General features: G+C 46.2%; 1 protein-coding gene across 1 annotated transcript in view; it reads right to left on the bottom strand.

Annotated features, from left to right (window-relative positions):
- The window catches only part of SORBS3 (sorbin and SH3 domain containing 3), a 93010-nt gene that overhangs the window by 53935 nt on the left and 18615 nt on the right, over positions 1-20460 (bottom strand). Inside the window, exons 5-9 of the mRNA XM_067470618.1 lie at positions 19456-19494; positions 17589-17676; positions 15823-15913; positions 10776-10835; positions 5409-5495 (exon numbers count right to left, since the gene is read on the bottom strand). Coding sequence (XP_067326719.1) covers positions 5409-5495; positions 10776-10835; positions 15823-15913; positions 17589-17676; positions 19456-19494 — 365 coding nt within the window. The remainder of the gene's footprint in view (positions 1-5408; positions 5496-10775; positions 10836-15822; positions 15914-17588; positions 17677-19455; positions 19495-20460) is intronic.

Here is a 20460-nt window from a genome sequence, read left to right on the forward strand (position 1 = left end):
ATATATTTTATTATCTTTATTTATTTTAATATTTTATTATTATTATTATTATATATAATTAAATAAATATTATATATAATTATATATATAATTATAATTAATACTAGTTTCTTGTGGGTTTTTTGGGCTATAGAGCCATGTTCTAGAGGCATTTCTCCTGACGTTTCACCTGCATCTATGGCAAGCATCCTCAGAGGTTGAGAAGGTCTGTTGGAATTAGGAAAAATGGGTTTATATATCTGTGGAATGGCTGGGGTGGGGCAAAGAGCTCTTCCCTGCTGCAGTTAGGTGTGAATGTTTAGCTGATCACCTTCATTAGCATTTGAAGGCCTGCCTGAGTCTGGGAAAATCTGTTGCTGGGAGGTGTTAATCTGTGCCTGGTTTTTTCCTCACCTCCCAGCAACAGATTTTCCCAGGCTCAGGCAGGCCTTCAAATGCTAATGAAGGTGATCAGCTAAACATTCACACCTAACTGCAGCAGGGAAGAGCTCCTTGCCCCACCCCAGCCATTCCACAGATATATAAACCCATTTTCCCTACTTCCAACAGACCTTCTCAACCTCTGAGGATGCTTGCCATAGATGCAGGCGAAACGTCAGGAGAAATGCCTCCAGAACATGGCTCCATAGCCCGAAAAAACCCACAAGAACCTAGTGATTCCAGCCATGAAAGCCTTCGACAATAATTAATACTGTTTTATTATTCATTTATTTTTATTTTTATTTTATTATTGCATTATATTATTTTAATATTTTAATATTATTTATTCTATAATTATATATAAATATAATTATGTCTTTGGAGGAGCCTGAAAACGTGGCTGTTCCAGAGTACCTTCTCTGACCAATTCCCTGAAAAATGTCCTCAGAAGCAATTTAACTACCCATTGGGTTGCTCTCCCTACATTATCCTTTAAAACCCTCCTGCTTAGATACACCCTATCTTGTTCACACACAGTGTTTATTTAAAATTTTTTAATTACGAACCATCAAGGACCTTGAGATCATCCGGGGAGGCCCTGCTCTCGGTCCCGCCTTCGTCACAATTACGTCTGGCGGGGACAAGAGACAGGGCCTTCTCAGTGGTGGCCCCTCGGCTATGAAACGCCCTCCCTGGAGAGATTAGATCTGCTCCCTCCCTCTTATTGTTTCAGAAGCAAGTTAAAACATGGCTAATTTGAGCAAGCGTTTACAAACGCAGAGTAACGGATATAGGTAACTGATATAGGAAACCTGAGGACTTGACGATGGAACTGGGCAATGCTTAATAATACAGGAATCATAGAATCCTACAATCAAAGACCTGGTGGGCCATCATCCAGTCCAACCCCATTCTGCCAAGAAGCAGGAATATTGCATTCAAATCACCCCTGGCAGATGGCCATCCAACTTCTGTTTCAAAGCTTCCAAAGAAGGAGCCTCCACCACACTCCCTCCGGGGCAGAGAGTTCCACTGCTGAACAGCTCTCATATAGAATCCTAGAGTTGGAAGAGACCTCCTTGGCCATCATCCAGTCCGACCCCATTCTCTCAAGAAGCAGGAATATTGCATTCAAATCACCCCTGACAGATGGCCATCCAACTTCTGTTTCAAAGCTTCCAAAGAAGGAGCCTCCACCACACTCCCTCCGGGGCAGAGAGTTCCACTGCTGAACGGCTCTCATAGAATCCTAGAATCCTAGAGTTGGAAGAGACCTCCTGGGCCATCATCCAGTCCGACCCCATTCTCTCAAGAAGCAGGAATATTGCATTCAAAGCACCCCTGACAGATGGCCATCCAGCCTCTGTTTAAAAGCTTCCAAAGAAGGAGCCTCCACCACACTCCCTCCGGGGCAGAGAGTTCCACTGCTGAACGGCTCTCATAGAATCCTAGAATCCTAGAGTTGGAAGAGACCTCCTGGGCCATCATCCAGTCCAACCCCATTCTCTCAAGAAGCAGGAATATTGCATTCAAATCACCCCTGACAAATGGCCATCCAGCCTCTGCTTCAAAGCTTCCAAAGAAGGAGCCTCCACCACACTCCGGGGCAGAGAGTTCCACTGCTGAACGGCTCTCACAGTCAGGAAGTTCTTCATCGTGTTCAGATGGAATCTCCTCTCTTGTAGTTTGAAGCTAATGATGCCAATGACGCTAATGATGTTGTTTTTATTGCCTTGTTGTGTGTTTATGCTGTTTTAATGTTTTAATTTGTATTATGATATTATGTGTACTGTTTGGTTGGAAACCGCCTTGAGTTGCTGATAGGCTGAGAAAAGCGGTATACAAGTAAATAAATAAATAAATTATTACATCTGGTCTGGCCATAGGTTTTTAATTTTTTGCATGTTATTGTTTATATTTGAGTTATATTAATTGTACTGTTTTATTTGCTTGCTGCTTTGTTGTTTACTGATGTGTTGTTGGGCTTGGCCTCATGGAAGCTGCCCCGAGTCCCCTTGGGGAGGTGGTGGCGGGGTATAAAAAAAGTATTATTATTATTATTATTATTATTATTATTATTATTATTATTGGGTTGTTGTAGGTTTTTCCAGGCTATATGGCCATGTTCTAGAGGCATTTTCTCCTGACGTTTCGCCTGCATCCATGGCAAGCATCCTCAGAGGTAGTGAGGTCTGTTGGAACTAAGAAAAGGGGTTTATATATAAGTTTTCAACTAATTCCGATGTGATGATGTTTTGATCATGGACTAGCAATCAAGGATAACGAATTGGATTAATACTTTAACTATGAGATGCTCCGGTTTGTATTGGTGGCCCAATACAATGTATGTATATGTATGTATTTTATATTTTATCCTATATTTTTAAAGTGAATATTGTATTTTTATATATGTTGTAAACCGCAATGAGTCGCCGCAAGGCTGAGATATTAGCGGTATACAAGTGTACCAAATAAATAAATAAATAAATAAATAAATATCTGTGGAATAATGTCCAGGGTGGGACAAAGGACTCTTATCTGCTGGAGCTAGGTGGGAATGTTTCACCTGACCACCTTGATAAGCATTTAATGGCTTGGAAGTGCCTGGGGGGAATCTTTTGTTGAGAGTGATTCTTTTTGCACGGTCTGCCAAGGCTTTAATGGTGCTTCTTTTTTTACTTGGCTGATGGTTGGAGTTTCAACAAAAGAAACGTCAGGAGACTCTAGAACATGGCCACATAGCCCGGAAAAACCTACAACAACCCAGTGATTCCAGCTCATCATGAAAGCCTTCGACAAAACATTATTATTATTATTATTATTATTATTATTATTATTTCATTTCTAAAAGGAGCATGACTGCGCACTACTCTACCCAACTCTTCCCTGCTTCAATGTGTCCCAACACCAGAGGCATTTTGAGATGTGCTTTTCACATTCCAGTCAACTACAAGCAGGAAATTGGGATTCTTTATGAGCCACCCTGGGATTCTGTCAAAGGATGGAGTGATAAATCACTTCCATAAATCTGACACAAAATCTCATCTCCCCAAAGAGAGGCAAAAGCGGGGTTTTTCCCCCAATGCTATAATTACACCTACAAGTCTGGTGTTGATGTCTAGACTAAAAAACACTATACTCAATTTGAAGAAAAATGCATAGGATTATGCTGGAACCGTACAGCCCAGAAAACTCACTGAAACCCACTGGCATATTATTATTATTATTATTATTATTATTATTATTATTATTATTATCATCCCAACTCTCAGTGCCTTGAGGCCGTGACTGGATGGCTGCGTGCCAGCAGGTTGAGGGTGAGTCCAGCAAAGACGGAGATCCTATGGCTGGGTCGACCGGTCAGTGGGGATCTCCTGCTGCCTACCCTGGATGGTGAGGTGCTACACCCGTCATCATTGGTCAAGAGTCTGGGAGTCCCTTTGGACCCTCTGCTGACGATGGAGGCCCAGGTCTCCGCCCTGAGCAGAACCGCCTTCTTTCACCCCCTACCTGTCCAGGGACGACCTGGCTACGGTGATCCAAGCTACGGTCATCTCAAGGCTGGACTACTGTAACGCCCTCTACATTGGCCTTCCTCTGTTGGTGATCCAGAGGCTCAAGTTGGTACAAAATGCAGCTGCTCGGCTTCTTGCGGGAATTCCGATGAGATGCCACATCACGCCAATCTTCCTGCAGCTGCATTGGTTGCCAATTGAGCACCGGATCACTTTCAAAGGGATGGGACTCACCTTGAAGGCCTTGCATGGCCTGGGGGCGATGTACCTGAGGGACCGCCTCACCCGCTCCCAACCCCAGAGATCCCTCCGTTCTGAGGATCAAGATCTCTTGGAAATTCCCAGTGTCAAGACCTTAGCTACGGTGATCCAGGCCACGGTCATCTCAAGACTGGACTACTGTAATGCCCTCTACATTGGCCTTCCTCTGTCGGTGATCCAGAAGCTCAAGTTGGTACAAAATGCAGCTGCTCGGCTTCTTGTGGGAATTCCGATGAGATGCCACATCACCCCAATCTTCCTGCAGCTGCATTGGTTACCCATTGAGCACCGGAGCACTTTCAAAGGGATGGGACTCACCTTGAAGGCCTTGCATGGCCTGGGGGCGATGTACCTGAGGGACCGCCTCACCCGCTCCCAACCCCAGAGATCCCTCCGTTCTGAGGATCAAGATCTCTTGGAAATTCCCAGTGTCAAGACCTTGCGCCCGACAGCAACCAGACGCAGAGCCTTCACAGCAGTGGCACCATCACTCTGGAATACTCTGCCACCTGAAGTCCGTGCCTTGCGGGACTTGCCAGCTTTCCGCAGGGCATGTAAGACATACCTGTTTCGACAGGCTTTTAATGTTTGATATTGCTGTTTTTAAATTGTTTTAAATGGTTTTTCATAGAATCCTAGAATCAAAGAGTTGGAAGAGACCTCATGGGCCATCCAGTCCAACCCCATTCTGCCAAGAAGCAGGAATATTGCATTCAAATCACCCCTGACAGATGGCCATCCAGCCTCTGCTTAAAAGCTTCCAAAGAAGGAGCCTCCACCACACTCCGGGGCAGAGAGTTCCACTGCTGAACGGCTCTCACAGTCAGGAAGTTCTTCCTCAGGTTCAGATGGAATCTCCTCTCTTGTAGTTTGAAGCCATTCTTCCATTGCGTCCTAGTCTCCAAGGAAGCAGAAAACAAGCTTGCTCCCTCATCCTCCCTGTGGCTTCCTCTCACATATGTATACATGGCTACTATCATATCTCCTCTCAGCCTTCTCTTCTTCAGGCTAAACATGCCCAGTTCCCTAAGCCGCTCCTCATAGGGCTTGTTCTCCAGACCCTTGATCATTTAGTCGATCATTTAGTTTTTAAATTGTGTTAGATTTTAGCTATTCTTGTAAGCCGCTCCGAGCCCCAGGGGAGTGGCCGCATAGAAGTTTGAATTATAAATAAATAAATAAACGGTTGCAAAAGCAAAGAAAGAGGTTTACCTGGCGGGCCAGCTGCCGCCTTTCAATGGCTTGGATGTCCTTGTCCAACTCCTCGCTGAGCTGCTGGAGCTCCTTCTCCAGTAATTCCTGAAAGGGAACGATGCCATGAGTGGGGTGAATCACGAGAGAAGCATGACGTGGCCGCAATGTGCTCTGGTCACACAAATGTCACGGAATAGGTGTGTAATGCATGATGGCATGCACTCCCCCAGGGTGCAATCAATACCACACAGAGAGGTTATGCACCTCCCAGGATTCCATAACATTGAGCCATAAGCGGGAAGAGATATGGGCCTGAGCTCTTAGGAATTGTGGGAGTCGAAGTCCAAAACACCTGGAGGGCCGAAGTTTGCCCACGCCTAAGTTAGACCCCCATGAATGTGAAAGAGCGCAAATTAAAAAATTACTATTTTTATGCACATGATAACATATCTGTGGGAATTTCTTCCAGCTCAACTCTAAAGCAGTGCTTCTCAACCTTCCGAATGCCGCGACCCCTTAGTAGAGTTCCTCATGTTGTGGTGACCCCCAACCCATAACATCATTTTCGTTGCTACTTTTGCTACTTTTATCAATTGTAATGCAAAGATCTGATGTATTCACTGGACCAAATTTGGCACAAATATCCAATACACACAAATTTGAATACTGGTGGGGTTGGGGGGGGGGGGGGGCGGTGTTGATTTTGTCATTTGGGAGTTGTAGTTGCTGGGATTTATAGTTCACCTGCAATCAAGGAGCATTCTGCACTCCAAACCAAACTTACCACTCAGAACTTCAATGACCAACAGAAAAAAAAACTGGGAGGGTTTGGTGGGCATTGACCTTGAGTTTTGGAGTTGTAGTTCACCTACATCCAGAGAGTACTGTGGACTCAAACAATGATGGATCTGGACCAAACTTGGCACAAATATTCAATATGCCCAAAAGTGAACACTGTTGAGAGTTTGGGGAAAATAGACCTTAACATTTGGGAGTTGTAGTTGCTGGGATTTATAGTTCACCTGCAATCAAGGAGCATTCTGCACTCCACCAGTGATGTAATTGAACCAAACTTACCACTCTAAACTTCAACGACCAACAGAAAAAAAAACTGGGAGGGTTTGGTAGGCATTGACCTTGAGTTTGGGAGTTGTAGTTCACCTATATCTAGAGAGTACTGTGGACTCAAACAATGATGGATCTGGACCAAACTTGGCACAAATATTCAATATGCCCAAATGTGAACACTGGTGGAGTCAGGGGAAAATAGACCTTGACATTTGGGAGTTGTAGTTGCTGGGATTTGTAGTTCACCTACAATAAAAGAGCATTCTGAACCTTACCAACAATAGAATTGGGCCAAACTTCCCACACAGAAACCCCATGCCCAACAAACAATACAGTTTTTTCCTGATGGTCTTTGGTGACCCCCCTGACACCCCCTTGCGACCCTTCCAGGTGTCCTGACCCCCAGGTTGAGAAACACTGCTCTAAAGTCAACTTCTGCTGGATGCTGACCATGGGATTGCCTTGGAGGACACAGAGATTCCTAGAAATAGGTTCTCTCTCCTGCAATAGTATGGAGTCCTGGGAGTTGTAGTATATACAAGGCATTTCTTTAAGAGACACATCCACTCTTTTAGCATGGTGTGATGTGTTCCACACTGGGCATGCGTACTCAGCAGCAGAGAAGCAAAGCGCAAGGGCACATGTCATCACTGAAGCTGGTCGTGATCTCCAGGTTGTGCCCATCAGCTTCCATATGATATTTATGTATTTATGTATTTATTATCATATTTGCATACCACCCTTCTCAGCCTGAAGATGACTCCAGGCGGTTCACAGTTGGCAACAATTTGATGCCTCAACAGATACAAAATACACTTAAAAATCTCTGAGGATGCTTGCCAGATCTGTCTTCCTGTCCTCATCCTTGTTGGTGTTGGTGAATGACAACTCCCAGAACTCAAAAACAGCCCCCACCCCCACCCCACCAGTAGTTAACATTGGCCATGTCGGTAGTATGCCAGGTTTGGTGCAGATCCATTTTGGGCTGGGTTCAGAGTGCTATTTGATTATAGGTGAACTATAAATCCCAGCAGCTACAACTCCCAAATGTCAAGGTCTATTTCCTCCAAACTCCATCAGTGTTCACATTTGGGCATATTGATAATTCGTACCAAGTTTGGTCCAGATCCATCACTGTTTGAGTCCACAGTGCTCTCTGGATATAGGTGAACTACAACTCCCAAACTCAAGGTCAATGCCCAACAGACCCTTCCAGTACTTTCTCTTGGTCTTGGGAGTTCCGTGTGCCAAATTTGGCTTGATTCTTTTGTTGGTGGAGTTCAGAATGTTCTTTGATTGTAGTTGAACTATAAATTCCAGCAACTATAACTCCCAAATGTCAAAATGAATCCCCCTCCCCCCCCCAACACCACCAGTTTTCAAATTTGGGCATATTGGCTCTTTGTGCCAAATTTGGTCCAGTGAATGAGAATACATCCTGCATATCGGATATTTACATTACGATTCATAACAGTAGCAAAATTACAGTTACGAAGTACCAATGGAAATAATGGTATGGTTGGGGGTCACCAACACATGAGGAACCGTATTAAGGGGTCGTGGCATTAGGAAGGTTGAGAACCACTGTTCTAGAACATGGCCATATAGCCTGAAAAACCTACAACACCACTTTAAAACATTTAGCATATAATACATAAACCACAAAAAACCAATAAAAACATAAATCATCAGTGTCTCCTTACTAAAATCATTTTCGAATCGTATCATCCAGTCGTTCCATAGTTTCATATTTACCTGTTAAGCTGCATTTGTGAAAGCTTGCTCAAAGAGCCAGGTTTTGGCTTTTTAATGAAATGTCAGAAGGGAGGGGACCAATCTAATATCCTTGGGAAGGGCGTTCCACAGCTGAGGGGCCACCACTGAGAAGGCCCTGTCTCTCGCCCCAACCAGACGCACCTGCGAAGGAGGTGGGACCGAGAGCAGGGCCTCCCCAGATGATCTTATAGTCCTAGATGGTTTATAAGGAGAGATACGTTTGGACAGGTGAGCTGGGCCGGAACCGTTTAGGGCTTTATAGGCTAAAACCAGCACTCTGAATTGTGCCCGGGAGCAAACTGGCAGCCAGTGGAGATGGCTGCAACAGCAACCTGGCTGCCGCTCGTTGAAGCTTCCAAACAGTCTTCAAAGGCAGCCCCACGTAGAGCGCATTGAGGTAGTCTATATGGGATGTAACCAGAGCATGGACCACCGTGGCCAAGTCAGACTTCCCAAGGTAAGGGCGCATCTCGCACACAAGTTTTAGCTGTGCAAATGCTCCCCTGGTCACTGCCGAAACCTGAGGTTCCAGGCTCAGCGTTGAATCCAGGATTCCACCCAAGCTGCGAACCTGCGTCTTCAGGGGAAGTGTGACCCCATCCAACACAGGCTGTAACCTTATACCCTGTTTGGCCTTTCAACTGACTAGAAGTACCTCTGTCTTGTGTTGGAGTTCAGCCTGTGATTGTGTTTCGGGATCAGGGTGCTTTGGATGTGGGAAGTGATGCCAATCAATGTCAAGATGGCAATGGTTTGGTCAATAAGACTGATGCAGAGAAGGACCAGGAGACCCCTGTGCAAAGTGGCCAAGCACCGATTCAGGACCTAATTGGATTTACCCAATTGGATTTACCTATTCCTTTAAAGTGCTTTTTTACTTTGCCGTTTTTAAATCATCTTCAATAAAAGGATTGTTTCCCAATCAACGGTGTGGTGTTTACAGTCAGAGGGCTTTTCCTGTCCTGGAGTGCAACATCTTGTCTGGATTCAATTTGAATTTGTTCACCCTCATCCAGACCATCACAGTGGCCAAGCACAGATTCAGGACCTGCTTATTTATTTATTTATTTATTTATTATTTACTTTATTTCTATACCGCTTTTCTCAGCCCTCAGGTGACTCAAAGCAGTGAAAAACATCAGTGCAAAATATCACAAAACAAGTATAGGGCAATTAAAAACAATTATCACATAAATCATTAACATCAGTATAAGAATCATTAGCGCCTCAACAGTAAAATCAGAATCCAGTCTTATCATCCATTATTCCGTATTCCTATGTTCAATTACACTGTTTAATCGAATGCTTGTTTGAACAGCCAGGTCTTCACTTTCCTCCAAAACGCCAACAGCGAAGGAGCTGATCTGATATCTGCAGGCAGGGTGTTCCACAGCCGAGGGTCCACCACTGAGAAGGCCCTGTCTCTTGTCCCCGCCAGGCGCGCCTGCGATGCAGGTGGGACCAAGAGCAGGGCCTCCCCAGATGATCTGAGTGTCCTAGTCGGTTCATAGGAGGACATACGTTTGGGGAGGTAAGTTGGGCCAGAACCGTTTAGGGCTTTATAGGCTAACGCCAGAACTTTGAATTGTGCCCGGTAGCAAACTGGTAGCCAGTGGAGATGGCGCAACAGAGGAGTCATATGCTCCCTGAGTGCCACTCCTGTTAGCAACCTGGCTGCCGAGAGTTGGACCATTTGAAGCTTCTGAGCAGTCTTCAAAGGCAACCCCACGTAGAGAGCATTGCAGTAGTCTATGCGGGATGTAACCAGAGCGTGGACTACCGTGGCCAAGTCAGACTTCCCAAGGTACGGGCGCAGCTGGCGCACAAGTTTTAACTGTGCGAATGCTCCCCTGGTCACTGCTGAAACCTGAGGTTCCAGGCTCAGCGATGAGTCCAGGGTCACACCCAAGCTGCGAACCTGCGTCTTCAGGGGGAGTGCGACCCCGTCCAACACAGGCCCTCATCCAGACCATCACAGTGGCCAGCAGCAGCTGGTAAGGAGTTGGAAAGGTGTCACCACACCTCAAAACTCCAGATGATCTCCCCCAGCGGCTTCATGTAGATGCCATATTGTTTCTAGCACCCAGGAGGACCTAGATATTCCTTTAAAATCGAATCCACCAAGTGTGGAGGGGCGGCCGTGCCCACGCTCCTGACTTGAGCACAAAAGGCGCTTTGTGGACCAACTATTTGCAGACCGCAGCATCGCTCCGACCCTGAATCCTGACCCTTTCGAAGCACAGCCTGGATTTCTTGGCAGGAAAGCCACAGCGTGGGGGACATCGTTGAAGGCGGAGGGGGAAGAGGGGAGAGGAAATAACAAAGAGCCTTGCTCCATGGAAGCCGGTAAACACAGCTGTGCTCCATCCGTCTTGGGAGAGTCTCGAACCCAGCACCCCATCCCCTCCCTTCTGGCTGGAGGGGTCTTTCCAACCACCACCTCCATGGAGGCTTATAGCATATGCTTGGATGGAAGCCAGTCCCAGCTTCGTGGCTACAGGTTAAGAGCATGCGTGTCCTTTGGCACAGGCAAATACTCACCTCGATGGGTGGGGAGGCCGGCCGGGGACGGGACGGAGGTGCCTCGGGGGGCTTCTTCGGCTGCAAAAAGCAATAAGTGGCAAATTAAAACACGGCGGTATTAAGAGGCCGTTAAGAAACCTGGCCTGCTTCCTCCCAGCTCGAATCAGGATGGGGATTTCCCGCTCCTGGAAGTCATTCTCCATATGGTGTTGCCTCCATTGTTCCGCGTGCACAATGAGCCGAAATAAACAATGGCTCAGATCCCACCGATGGCCGGAAGTGTGGCAGTTCTGGCACTCGACTACACTTCTATTAACTAACAAAATCTGGGACGACACTCATCCCGCCACGTTTGCAGTTTTGAGCTTTCGGGTGGGATGATTCACAGATTTGACTTCAAATGTTTTCTCTAACCCTCTATCCACTTGGTCACATTTGCTCAATTCCACTGAGTGCTACACTTAAAATGTGCCAAGCCGCTGTGTTCATCACATTAAGTCAGGTTCAAGTGTTGGGTAGAGCATTCTTGGCATATTTTTAAGCATGGGGGGGGGGGGCAGCATTATTTTCAAATATTTCAGGAGGTAGTAAGGAAGTTTTTTTTTTTTGTAATGATCCAGATGATTTTTGGTAATGATCCAGATGTTTGGCCAATTCTGTAGTGTGATGGCATTTGTTGCTCTCAGGTTTAAAATGAAACGTTTCCCCAATTTGTTGGAGGAGAAATTGTGGGAGGAGCCAAAAGTACCTTTCTCTGGGTCCATCTGCACCGGAGAAGAAATGCAGTTGTAAATGCCATTATTATTATACCATTATTATTATTATATCATCATCATCATCATCATCATCATCATCATCATCATCATCTTTATTTGTACCCCGCTACCATCTCCCCAAGGGACTTGGTGTGCTTTACATGAGGCCGAGCCCACAATACATCAGCAAAACAACAATAACAGCAATACAAAACAATAAAATGAAACTCATAAACAAAAAACAAGCAGTAAACATTAACAATAGCACAACAACGCTTAAAAACCTATGGCTGGGCCAAATGTAATAATTAAAAATTAAAAAAAATAATGCTGAGCATGACCAGGTGAAATATATAACTAGGATAGAATTTCGGAGAGGAAAGGGGTGTGCAGACAATCCTAGATCACTGATAAAGTGCATTTACGGATATATTGCTGGGAGTTTCCTTATTCCATCTGAACATTAGGAGATTCCATCTGAACATTAGGAAGAACTTCCTGACTGTGAGAGCCGTTCAGCAGTGGAACTCTCTGCCCCGGAGTGTGGTGGAGGCTCCTTCTTTGGAAGCTTTTAAACAGAGGCTGGATGGCCATTTGTCAGGGGTGATTTGAATGCAATATTCCTGCTTCTTGGCAGGGGGTTGGACTGGATGGCCCTTGAGGTCTCTTCCAACTCTTTGATTCTATGATTCTATGATTCTATGATTCTATTCTGGGAAGGCACACTGGAACAGCCATGTTTTCAGGCTCCTCCTAAAGACTGCCAGAGTTGGGGCATGCCTGATGTCCTTGGGGAGTGAGTTCCAGAGTCGAGGGGCCACCACCGAGAAGGCCCTCTCCCTCATCCCCACCAATTGCGCTTGCAATGGAGGTGGGAGTGTGAGCAGGGCCTCTCCAGAAAATCGAAGAGATCGTGTGGGTTCGTACACAGAAATGCGGTCATGAAGGTAGGCAGGTTCCAAACCGTTCAGGGCTTTGTAGGTCAGAACCTGCACCTTGAATTAGGACCGGAAAATGAACGGCAGCCAGTGGAGCTCCTTAAACAGGAGGGTTGACCGCTCCCTGTTAAGTTGCTCCAGTTAGTAACCTGGCTGCCACCCATTGGACCAATTGAAATTTCTGGGCCATTTTCAAGGGCAGCCCCACATAGAGCACATTACAGTAGTCCAATCTGGAGGTGACCAAGGCATGGACCACCCTGGCCAGATCCGCCTTCACAAGGTACGGTCGCAGCTGGCGCACAAGTCTTAATTGTGCAAAGGCCCTCCCGGACACCGCCGACGCCTGAGCCTCAAGCGTCAGTGATGAGTCCAGGAGGACCCCCAGACTGCGGACCTGTGACTTCAGGGGGAGTGTAACCCCGTCCAACACAGGTTGCCACCCTATACCCCGGTCCGGCTTACAATCAACCAGGAGGACCTCTGTCTTGTCGGGATTGATCTTCAGCCTGTTCCTCCTCATCCAGACAGCCACAGCGGCCAGGCACTCGTCCAGCACTCGAGGGGCTTCCTTGGGGTTAGGTGGAAATGAGTAGTAGAGTTGCGTGTCATCTGCGTAGAGGTGGCACCTAACTCCAAAACTCCGGATGACCTCTCCCAGCGGTTTCATGTAGATGTTAAAAAGCATGGGAGACAGAATGGAGCCTTGCGGGACCCCACAGGTCAAAGGCCAGGGGTCCGAGCAGGCGTCTCCCAGCTTCACCATCTGGGATCGACCCTCCAGGAAGGACCAAAGCCACGACAGAGCTGAACCTCCAAGGCCCATCCCGGAGAGTCGTCCCAGAAGGATACCATGATCGATGGTATCGAAAGCCGCTGAGATGTCCAAGTGAACCAACAGGGTCACACTCCCCCTGTCCATCTCCCTGCGGACGTCATCCACCAAGGTGACCAAAGCCGTCTCGGTGTCGTGACCAGGCCTGAAGCCAGACAGTGACTGGTCCAGGTAATTGATGTCATCTAAAAAGCCCTGGAGCTGAGAGCTATCTGGGAGCCAGCTGCATTAAATCACTAATGACCAAGAAGTCATACGTTTGAAGCCAGCCCGGGTCAAAGTGAGCTTCCGGCCATTAGGCTAGCTTGCTGTCGACCTTTGCAGCCTGAAAAAAAGTTGCATTTGTCAAGTAGGAGATTTAAGTACCGCTTTATGTGGGGAGGCGAAGTGAAATATTTTACGATGCCATAAAACCTTCCAGCAGCATGCAGAAGAATGAGGAAGTACCCCATCAAAGGATTCGGTGTCACAATGGACGGTGAAGTGGCAGCTCCCCCTGTGGCCGGAATCGAGCATATCCTCATGAAGCCGGAAAAGCTTGGACACAACTGGAATGTTAAATGGTCTCTGTGTCTGTCTATATATATCGTATGTCTAACTGGCATTGAAGGGCGGAATATAAATACTGCAAATAAATAAATAAAGAATGCCACGTCTGCATGCTGTACATGCCTGGAAGTCATAGTTTTCCAAGGTCCACACCCTTCTCTTGGTGCATTTACAATATGGAAGGAATGCCCTTGTACCTCTTCTTAAATATCATAGCTCCATACTATGCAGTCCTGGGAGATCTAGTTTTCCAAGGTCCACTGTGGGATTTTTAAAAGAGAGAACACCTTTCTAAGAATTTATTTATTTATTTATTTATTATTTGGACTTCTCTGCGGCCACTCCCCTGGGGCTTGGAGTGGCTTACAAGAACAGGCTAAAATCTAACACAATTTAAAAACAATTTAAAACAATTTAAAAACAGCAATGTCAAAGATCAAAAGTCTGTCGAAACAGGTATGTCTGACATGCCCTGCGGAAAGCTGATAAGTCCCGCAAGGCACGGACTCCAGGTGGCAGAGTGTTCCAGAGTGATGGTGCCACTGCCGTGAAGGCTCTGCATCTGGTTGCCATTAGACGCAAGGTCTTGACACTGGGAATTTCCAACCGATCTTGGTCCTCAGAACGGAGGGATCTCTGGGGTTGGGAGGGGGTGAGGCGGTCCCTCAGGTACATCGGCCCCAGACCACGCAAGGCCTTCAAGGTGAGTCCCATCCCTTGGAAAGTGATCCGGTGCTCAATGGGTAACCAATGCAGCTGCAGGAAGATTGGGGTGATGTGGCATCTCATCGGAATTCCCGCAAGAAGCCGAGCAACTGCATTTTGGACCAGCTTGAGCTTCCGGATCACCGACAGAGGAGGGCCAATGGAGAGGGCGTTACAGTAGTCCAGTCTGGAGATGACCGTGGCCTGGATCACCGTAGCTAAGTCGTCCCTGGACAGGGAGGGGGCCAGCCGTCTAGCCTGACGCAGGTGAAAGAAAGAAGGCGGTTCTGCTCACGGCGGAGAGAGACCTGGGCCTCCATCCTCAGCAGAGGGTCCACAAGGATTCCCAGACTCTTGACCAATGATGACGGGTGTATCGCCTCTCCATCCAGGGTGGGCAGATGGACATCCCCACTGCCCGGTTGACCCAGCCATAGGATCTCCGTCTGTGCCGGATTCACCCTCAACCTGCTGGCACACAGCCATCCAGTCACGGCCTCCAGGCACTGAGGGAAACCATCGGGTACAGAGTCCGGTTGGCCTTCCATCTTCAGCACCAGCTGAGTGTCATCGGCGTACTGGTCACACTCCAGCCCAAAACCTCAGACCAGCTGAGCAAGTGGTCGCATAGTGATGTTAAACAAGAGAGGGAAGAGAATGGCCCCCTGAGGAGGAACCCCACCAGAGAGAGAGGGGGGGGGGGAACCTCTCAGAGACCAGGTGTCCCCTCTCCACTCGCTCTCCACGGTTGTGAAGGAAGGAGGGGAGCCAGTTCAAAGCTGCCCCCCTGACTCCAGCAACAGCAAGGCGGTGGGTCCAAAGATGGTGGTCAAGTGGGTCAAATATTAATTAATGCAGTTCGATGCCACTTTATCTGCCATGGTTCAATGCTATGGAATCCTAGGAGTTGTTTACAGCGTCTGCGCCAAAGAGTGGTGGCGCTTCACTCTCAGGAATCCATAACATTGAGCCAAGCAGGTAAAACGGTGTCAAATTGCATTAATTCTACAGTGTAGCCACACCCTAGGAATCTCTGGATCCTCCAATGCAATCTTCTGCTCAGCTTCCAGCAGATGTTGACCACATGCCGGGCCTAAAGATCTAGACATTCATAGATGTTTTCTAAGGTTTGAAAAAATTAACAATTTCTTTATTTGCATTTTTTCCCCACTTTAATAGACCTCCTGTACTCGTAATGGCAGTTAGTGTGAAGAGCTGACTATATGTATTATCAGTTCAAATCAATGAATACTATGCACCCAAAGCCAGGATGGGCTGCTTACCGACGTGGAATCCTTGAGGATGGAGGATTTCCCAGGTTCGTAATCAAAGATACTCTTGGGCTCGACAACATCATTTGGTTCCCAAGGTCTCCTGAAAGGGAAGAGAAAGAGCTACGTGGTCTGTCACTGATCACTTTTCCCTTGGAGTTTTGGAGTTTTTTAAACTCCAACACTCAAAGTCAATGCCCACCAAATCCTTCCAATATTTTCTGTTGGTCGTGGAAATTCTGTGTGCCAATTTTGGTTCATTTCCATCGTTGGTGGAGTTCAGAATTCTCCTTGATTGTAGGTGAACTCCCACAAGGATGATAAAAACATCAAATCATCCAGGCGTCCCCTGGGCAACGTCCTTGCAGACAGCCAATTCTCTCACACCAGAAGCGACTTGCAGTTTCTCAGGTCACTCCTGACACAAATATATATAACTATAAATCCCAGCAACTACAACTCCGAAATGTTAAAAGATCTATTTCCCCCAAACTCCACCAGTGCTCATATTTGGACATATTGAGTATTCGTGCCAAGTTTGGTCCAGATCCGTCATTGCTTGAGTCCACAGTGCTCTCCGGATGTAGGTGAACTACAACTTCCAAACTCAAGGCTAATGCCCACCAAACTCTTCTAGTGTTTTCTGTTGATCATGGGAGTTCTGTGTGTCAAGATTGATTCATTTACATTGTTGGTGGAGTTCAGAATACTCTTTGATTGTAGGTGAATTATAAATCCCAGCAAGTACAAGTCCCAAATGTCAAGATTCTATTTCCCCCAAACTCCACTAGTGTTTCCATTTGGGCATATTGAGTATTTGTGCTAAGTTTGGTCCAGATCCATCATTGTTTGAGTCCAAAGTCCTCTCTGGATGTAGGTGAACTACATCTTCCAAACTCAAGGCTAATGCCCACCAAACCCTTCCAGTATTTTCTCTTGGTCATGGGAGTTCCGTGTAGAAAGTTTGGTTCAATTCCATCATTTGTGGAGTTCAGAATGCTCTTTGACTGTAGGTGAACTATAAATCCTAGCAACTACAACTCCTAAATGTCAAAGATCTATTTCCCCCAAACTCCACTAGTGTTCACATTTGGGCATTTTGAGTATTCGTGCCAAGTTTGGTCCAGATCCATCATTGTTTGAGTCCACAGTGCTCTCTGGATGTAGGTGAACTACAACTCCCAAACTCAAGATCAAAACCCACCAAACCCTTCCAGTATTTTCTGTTGGTCATGGGAGTTCTGTGTGCCAATTTTGGTTCAATTCCATTGTTGGTGGGGTTCAGAATGCTCTTTGATTGTAGGTGAACTATAAATCTCAGCAACTACAACTCCCAAATGACAAAATCAACCCCTTCCCATATTCAAATGTATTCAAATGTATTCAAATGTGGGCAAATTGGGTATTTGTGCCAAATGTGGTCCAGTGAATGAAAATACACCCTACATGTCAGATATTTACATTAAGATTCATAACAGTAGAAAAATTACAATTGTGAAGTAGCAACAAAATAATTGTTATGGTTGGCGGTCACCACAACTTGAGGAATCGTATTAAGGGGTCATGGCATTAGGAAGTTCAAGAACCACAGTCATAGCGGATGGAGCGACAGCACCCCCCTGTGGTCAGAATCGAGCACAACCTCCAGGACGCCAAAGTTGGGGAAAATGCCGACATAATAACTCTATCTGTTGTCTGTCCTGTCTGTTTAACGGTATTGAATGTTTGTTGTGTATGTGTTCTGTGATCTGCCCTGCTGTAAATAAATAAATACTTACCAATCCAAGCCATTCTGTTGGCCAAATGAACTTCCTGATGCCAGGGTTGGTAACGGGCTATTTTTCACGAATCTCGGGTGCACGTGATCTGGAAAAGATCAAATGATTACTTTTCAAGGCAAAACAGCGCTCATTCTGCTAAGCTTGTCGTCCAAAACTCAATCTGAACCCACCAAACCTTTCTAGCCTTTTCCCAGGACTGTGGGATATGTTTCTCCTCGAGATGTTCCACCATGGATAGAAGAGCATTTCAATGGTGCTTCTATCCACTACTTTAGCAAATAGTGAGGTTCATTCCCACCTAGCATTTCTCTGTTCTCAAATAATATGCTGTGCCCAGGCTGGTCCATCAAGTGCTCTTCAATAACTGACTTCCCTGATTTAATAAGTCTGCAGAGTCTTTCAAATTGTTTGAATCATTTCTGGGCGCTAAGGAGATTCCACCTGAACATTAGGAAGGAATTCCTGACTGTGAGATCTGTTCAGCAGTGGAACTCTCTGCCCCTTCTTCGGAGGCTTTCAAACAGAGGCTGGATGGCCATCTGCCTGGGTGCTTTGAATGCAATTTTCCTGCTTCTTTGCAGAATGGGGTTGGGCTGGATGATGGCCCAGGAGGTCTCTTCCAACTCTAGGATTCTATTATTATTATTATTATTATTATTATTATGCAGAGGCTGGGTGGTCATCTGTCAGGGGTGCTTTGAATGCGATTTTCCTGCTTCTTGACAGAATGGGTTTGGACTGAATGGCTCATGAAGTCCCTTCCAACTCTATGATTCTATGTGAGAGCCGTTCCACAGTGGAACTCTCTGCCCAAGTGTAGTGGAGGCGCCTTCTTTGGAGGCTTTCAAATAGAGGCTGGATGGCCATCTGTCAGGGGTGCTTTGAATGCAATATTCCTGCTTTTGGCAGAATGGGGTTGGACTGGATGGTGGCCCAAGAGGTCTCTTCCAACTCTAGGATTCTATGTGAGAGCTGTTCAGCAGTAGAACTGTGGTGGAGCTCCTTCTTTGGAGGCTTTCAAACAGAGGCTGGATTGTCACCTGTCAGGGGTGCTTTGAATGCGATTTTCCTGCTTCTTGGCAGAATGGGGTTGGACTGGATGGCCCAGGAGGTCTCTTCCAACTCTCGGATTCTATGTGAGAGCCGTTCCACAGTGGAACTCTCTGCCCGTGAGTGTGGTGGAGCTCCTTCTTTGGAGGCTTTCAAGCAGAGGCTGGATGGCCATCTGTCAGGGGTGCTTTGAATGCGATTTTCCTGCTTCTTGGTAGAATGGGGTTGGACTGGATTGCCCATGAGGTCTCTTCGAAACCTAGGATTCTTTGTGAGAGCTGTTCAGCAGTGGAACCCTCTGCCCCAGAGTGTGGTGGAAGCTCCTTCTTTGGAGGCTTTCAAACAGAGGCTGGATGGCCATCTGTCAGGGGTGCTTTGGATGCAATTTTCCTGCTTCTTGGCAGAATGGGGTTGGACGGGTCAATTCCAACTCTAGGACTCTATGATTCTATGTTTGGTAGTCGCTATGTAGACTACCTCCATGCAAAGACCCTCACTGATTGACTTTGCAATCTTCATGGCTACTCAAATACAAATTCAGTGGAGTTAGTTCAGTGGAATTAGTTCTAATTTTGCTCCGGTGTTCTATAATCCTAGACTTCACTTCTTGACGAGTTTGGCCAACGTACATCAGTTTGCATTCACAAATAATCACTCCACTGCCAACAGAACCTCTGAAGATACCAGCCACAGGTGCAGGCAAAATGTTAGGAGAGAATGCCACAGAGCCTGAAAAACTCTCAGGAACCCAGTATTCATTCCCACAAGACGTGGCACCTCAGATGTGCATTTAGAAGCAGAAACCAATCCTCACCTTTGGCTTTGTAGGAGAAGTCCCAGTCCACTTCTGGTTCTGGAAGAGAATAGAGATGTTCAGGCAGGAAGGGGAAGATTCAGGGGATTTTGCCCTTTCCAATGAAATTCTCCATCAGCCTCCAAATTTCAAGAATTCGGAGAGTGAAACATCAAAATTATCCATAGAGCCTGCAATCTGCTGTTTTTGGAGTCAATTTGACCTATTGCTTTTGTTTGGGTGCCTAAGCCATATTTGCGCCTCCTTTGTTATGATGCATATTTTGTCATGATGTATTTTGTTATTGTGTGTTTACTATGTTGTATTATTTTGGGCTTGGCCTCATGTTAGCCGCCCTGAGTCCCCTTCGGGGAGATGGTGGCGGGTTATAAATAAAGATTATTATTATTGTTATTATTATTATTATTATTATTATTATTATTATTATTAGCTGTACCCGCCACGCATTGCTGTGGCCAACCTTCCCTCCCTTTTCTCTCCTTCTCTCCCTCCTTCCTTCGCTCCCTATTTCCTTCCTTCCCTTTTCTTCTTTCCTTCTCTCCTTCCTTCCTTCTCTACCACTTTCCTTCCTTCCCCCCTTTTCTTTTCCTTCCTCTTTCCTTCCTTCCTTCGCTCTTTTTCTTTCTTTCTTTCTTTCTTTCTTTCTTTCTTTCTTTCTTTCTTCCTTCCTTCCTTCCTTTCTTTCTTTCTTTCTTTCTTTCTTTCTTCCTTCCTTTCTCTCCTTCCTTCCTTCCTTCCTTCCTTCCTTCCTTCCTTCCTTCCTTCCTTCCTTCCCTCTTCTTTCCTTTTCCTGTATCGTCATTTAGTTTTTCGTCATTTAGCTTTGGGGGGGGGGGGGGATTTAAGTCCTTTCTGCTGGTTTTGGGGGTGGGTGGGTTATGAGTGATGGTCACTCATTGGTCTGTTAGGAGTACACTGTCCAAATTTCATGTCAATTCGTCCAGTGGTTTTTGAGTTCTCTTAATCCCACAAACGAACATTACATTTCTATTTCTATAGACTAGC

Source organism: Anolis sagrei, chromosome 7 (assembly GCF_037176765.1).
Source record: "Anolis sagrei isolate rAnoSag1 chromosome 7, rAnoSag1.mat, whole genome shotgun sequence".
Taxonomy (NCBI): domain Eukaryota; kingdom Metazoa; phylum Chordata; class Lepidosauria; order Squamata; family Dactyloidae; genus Anolis; species Anolis sagrei.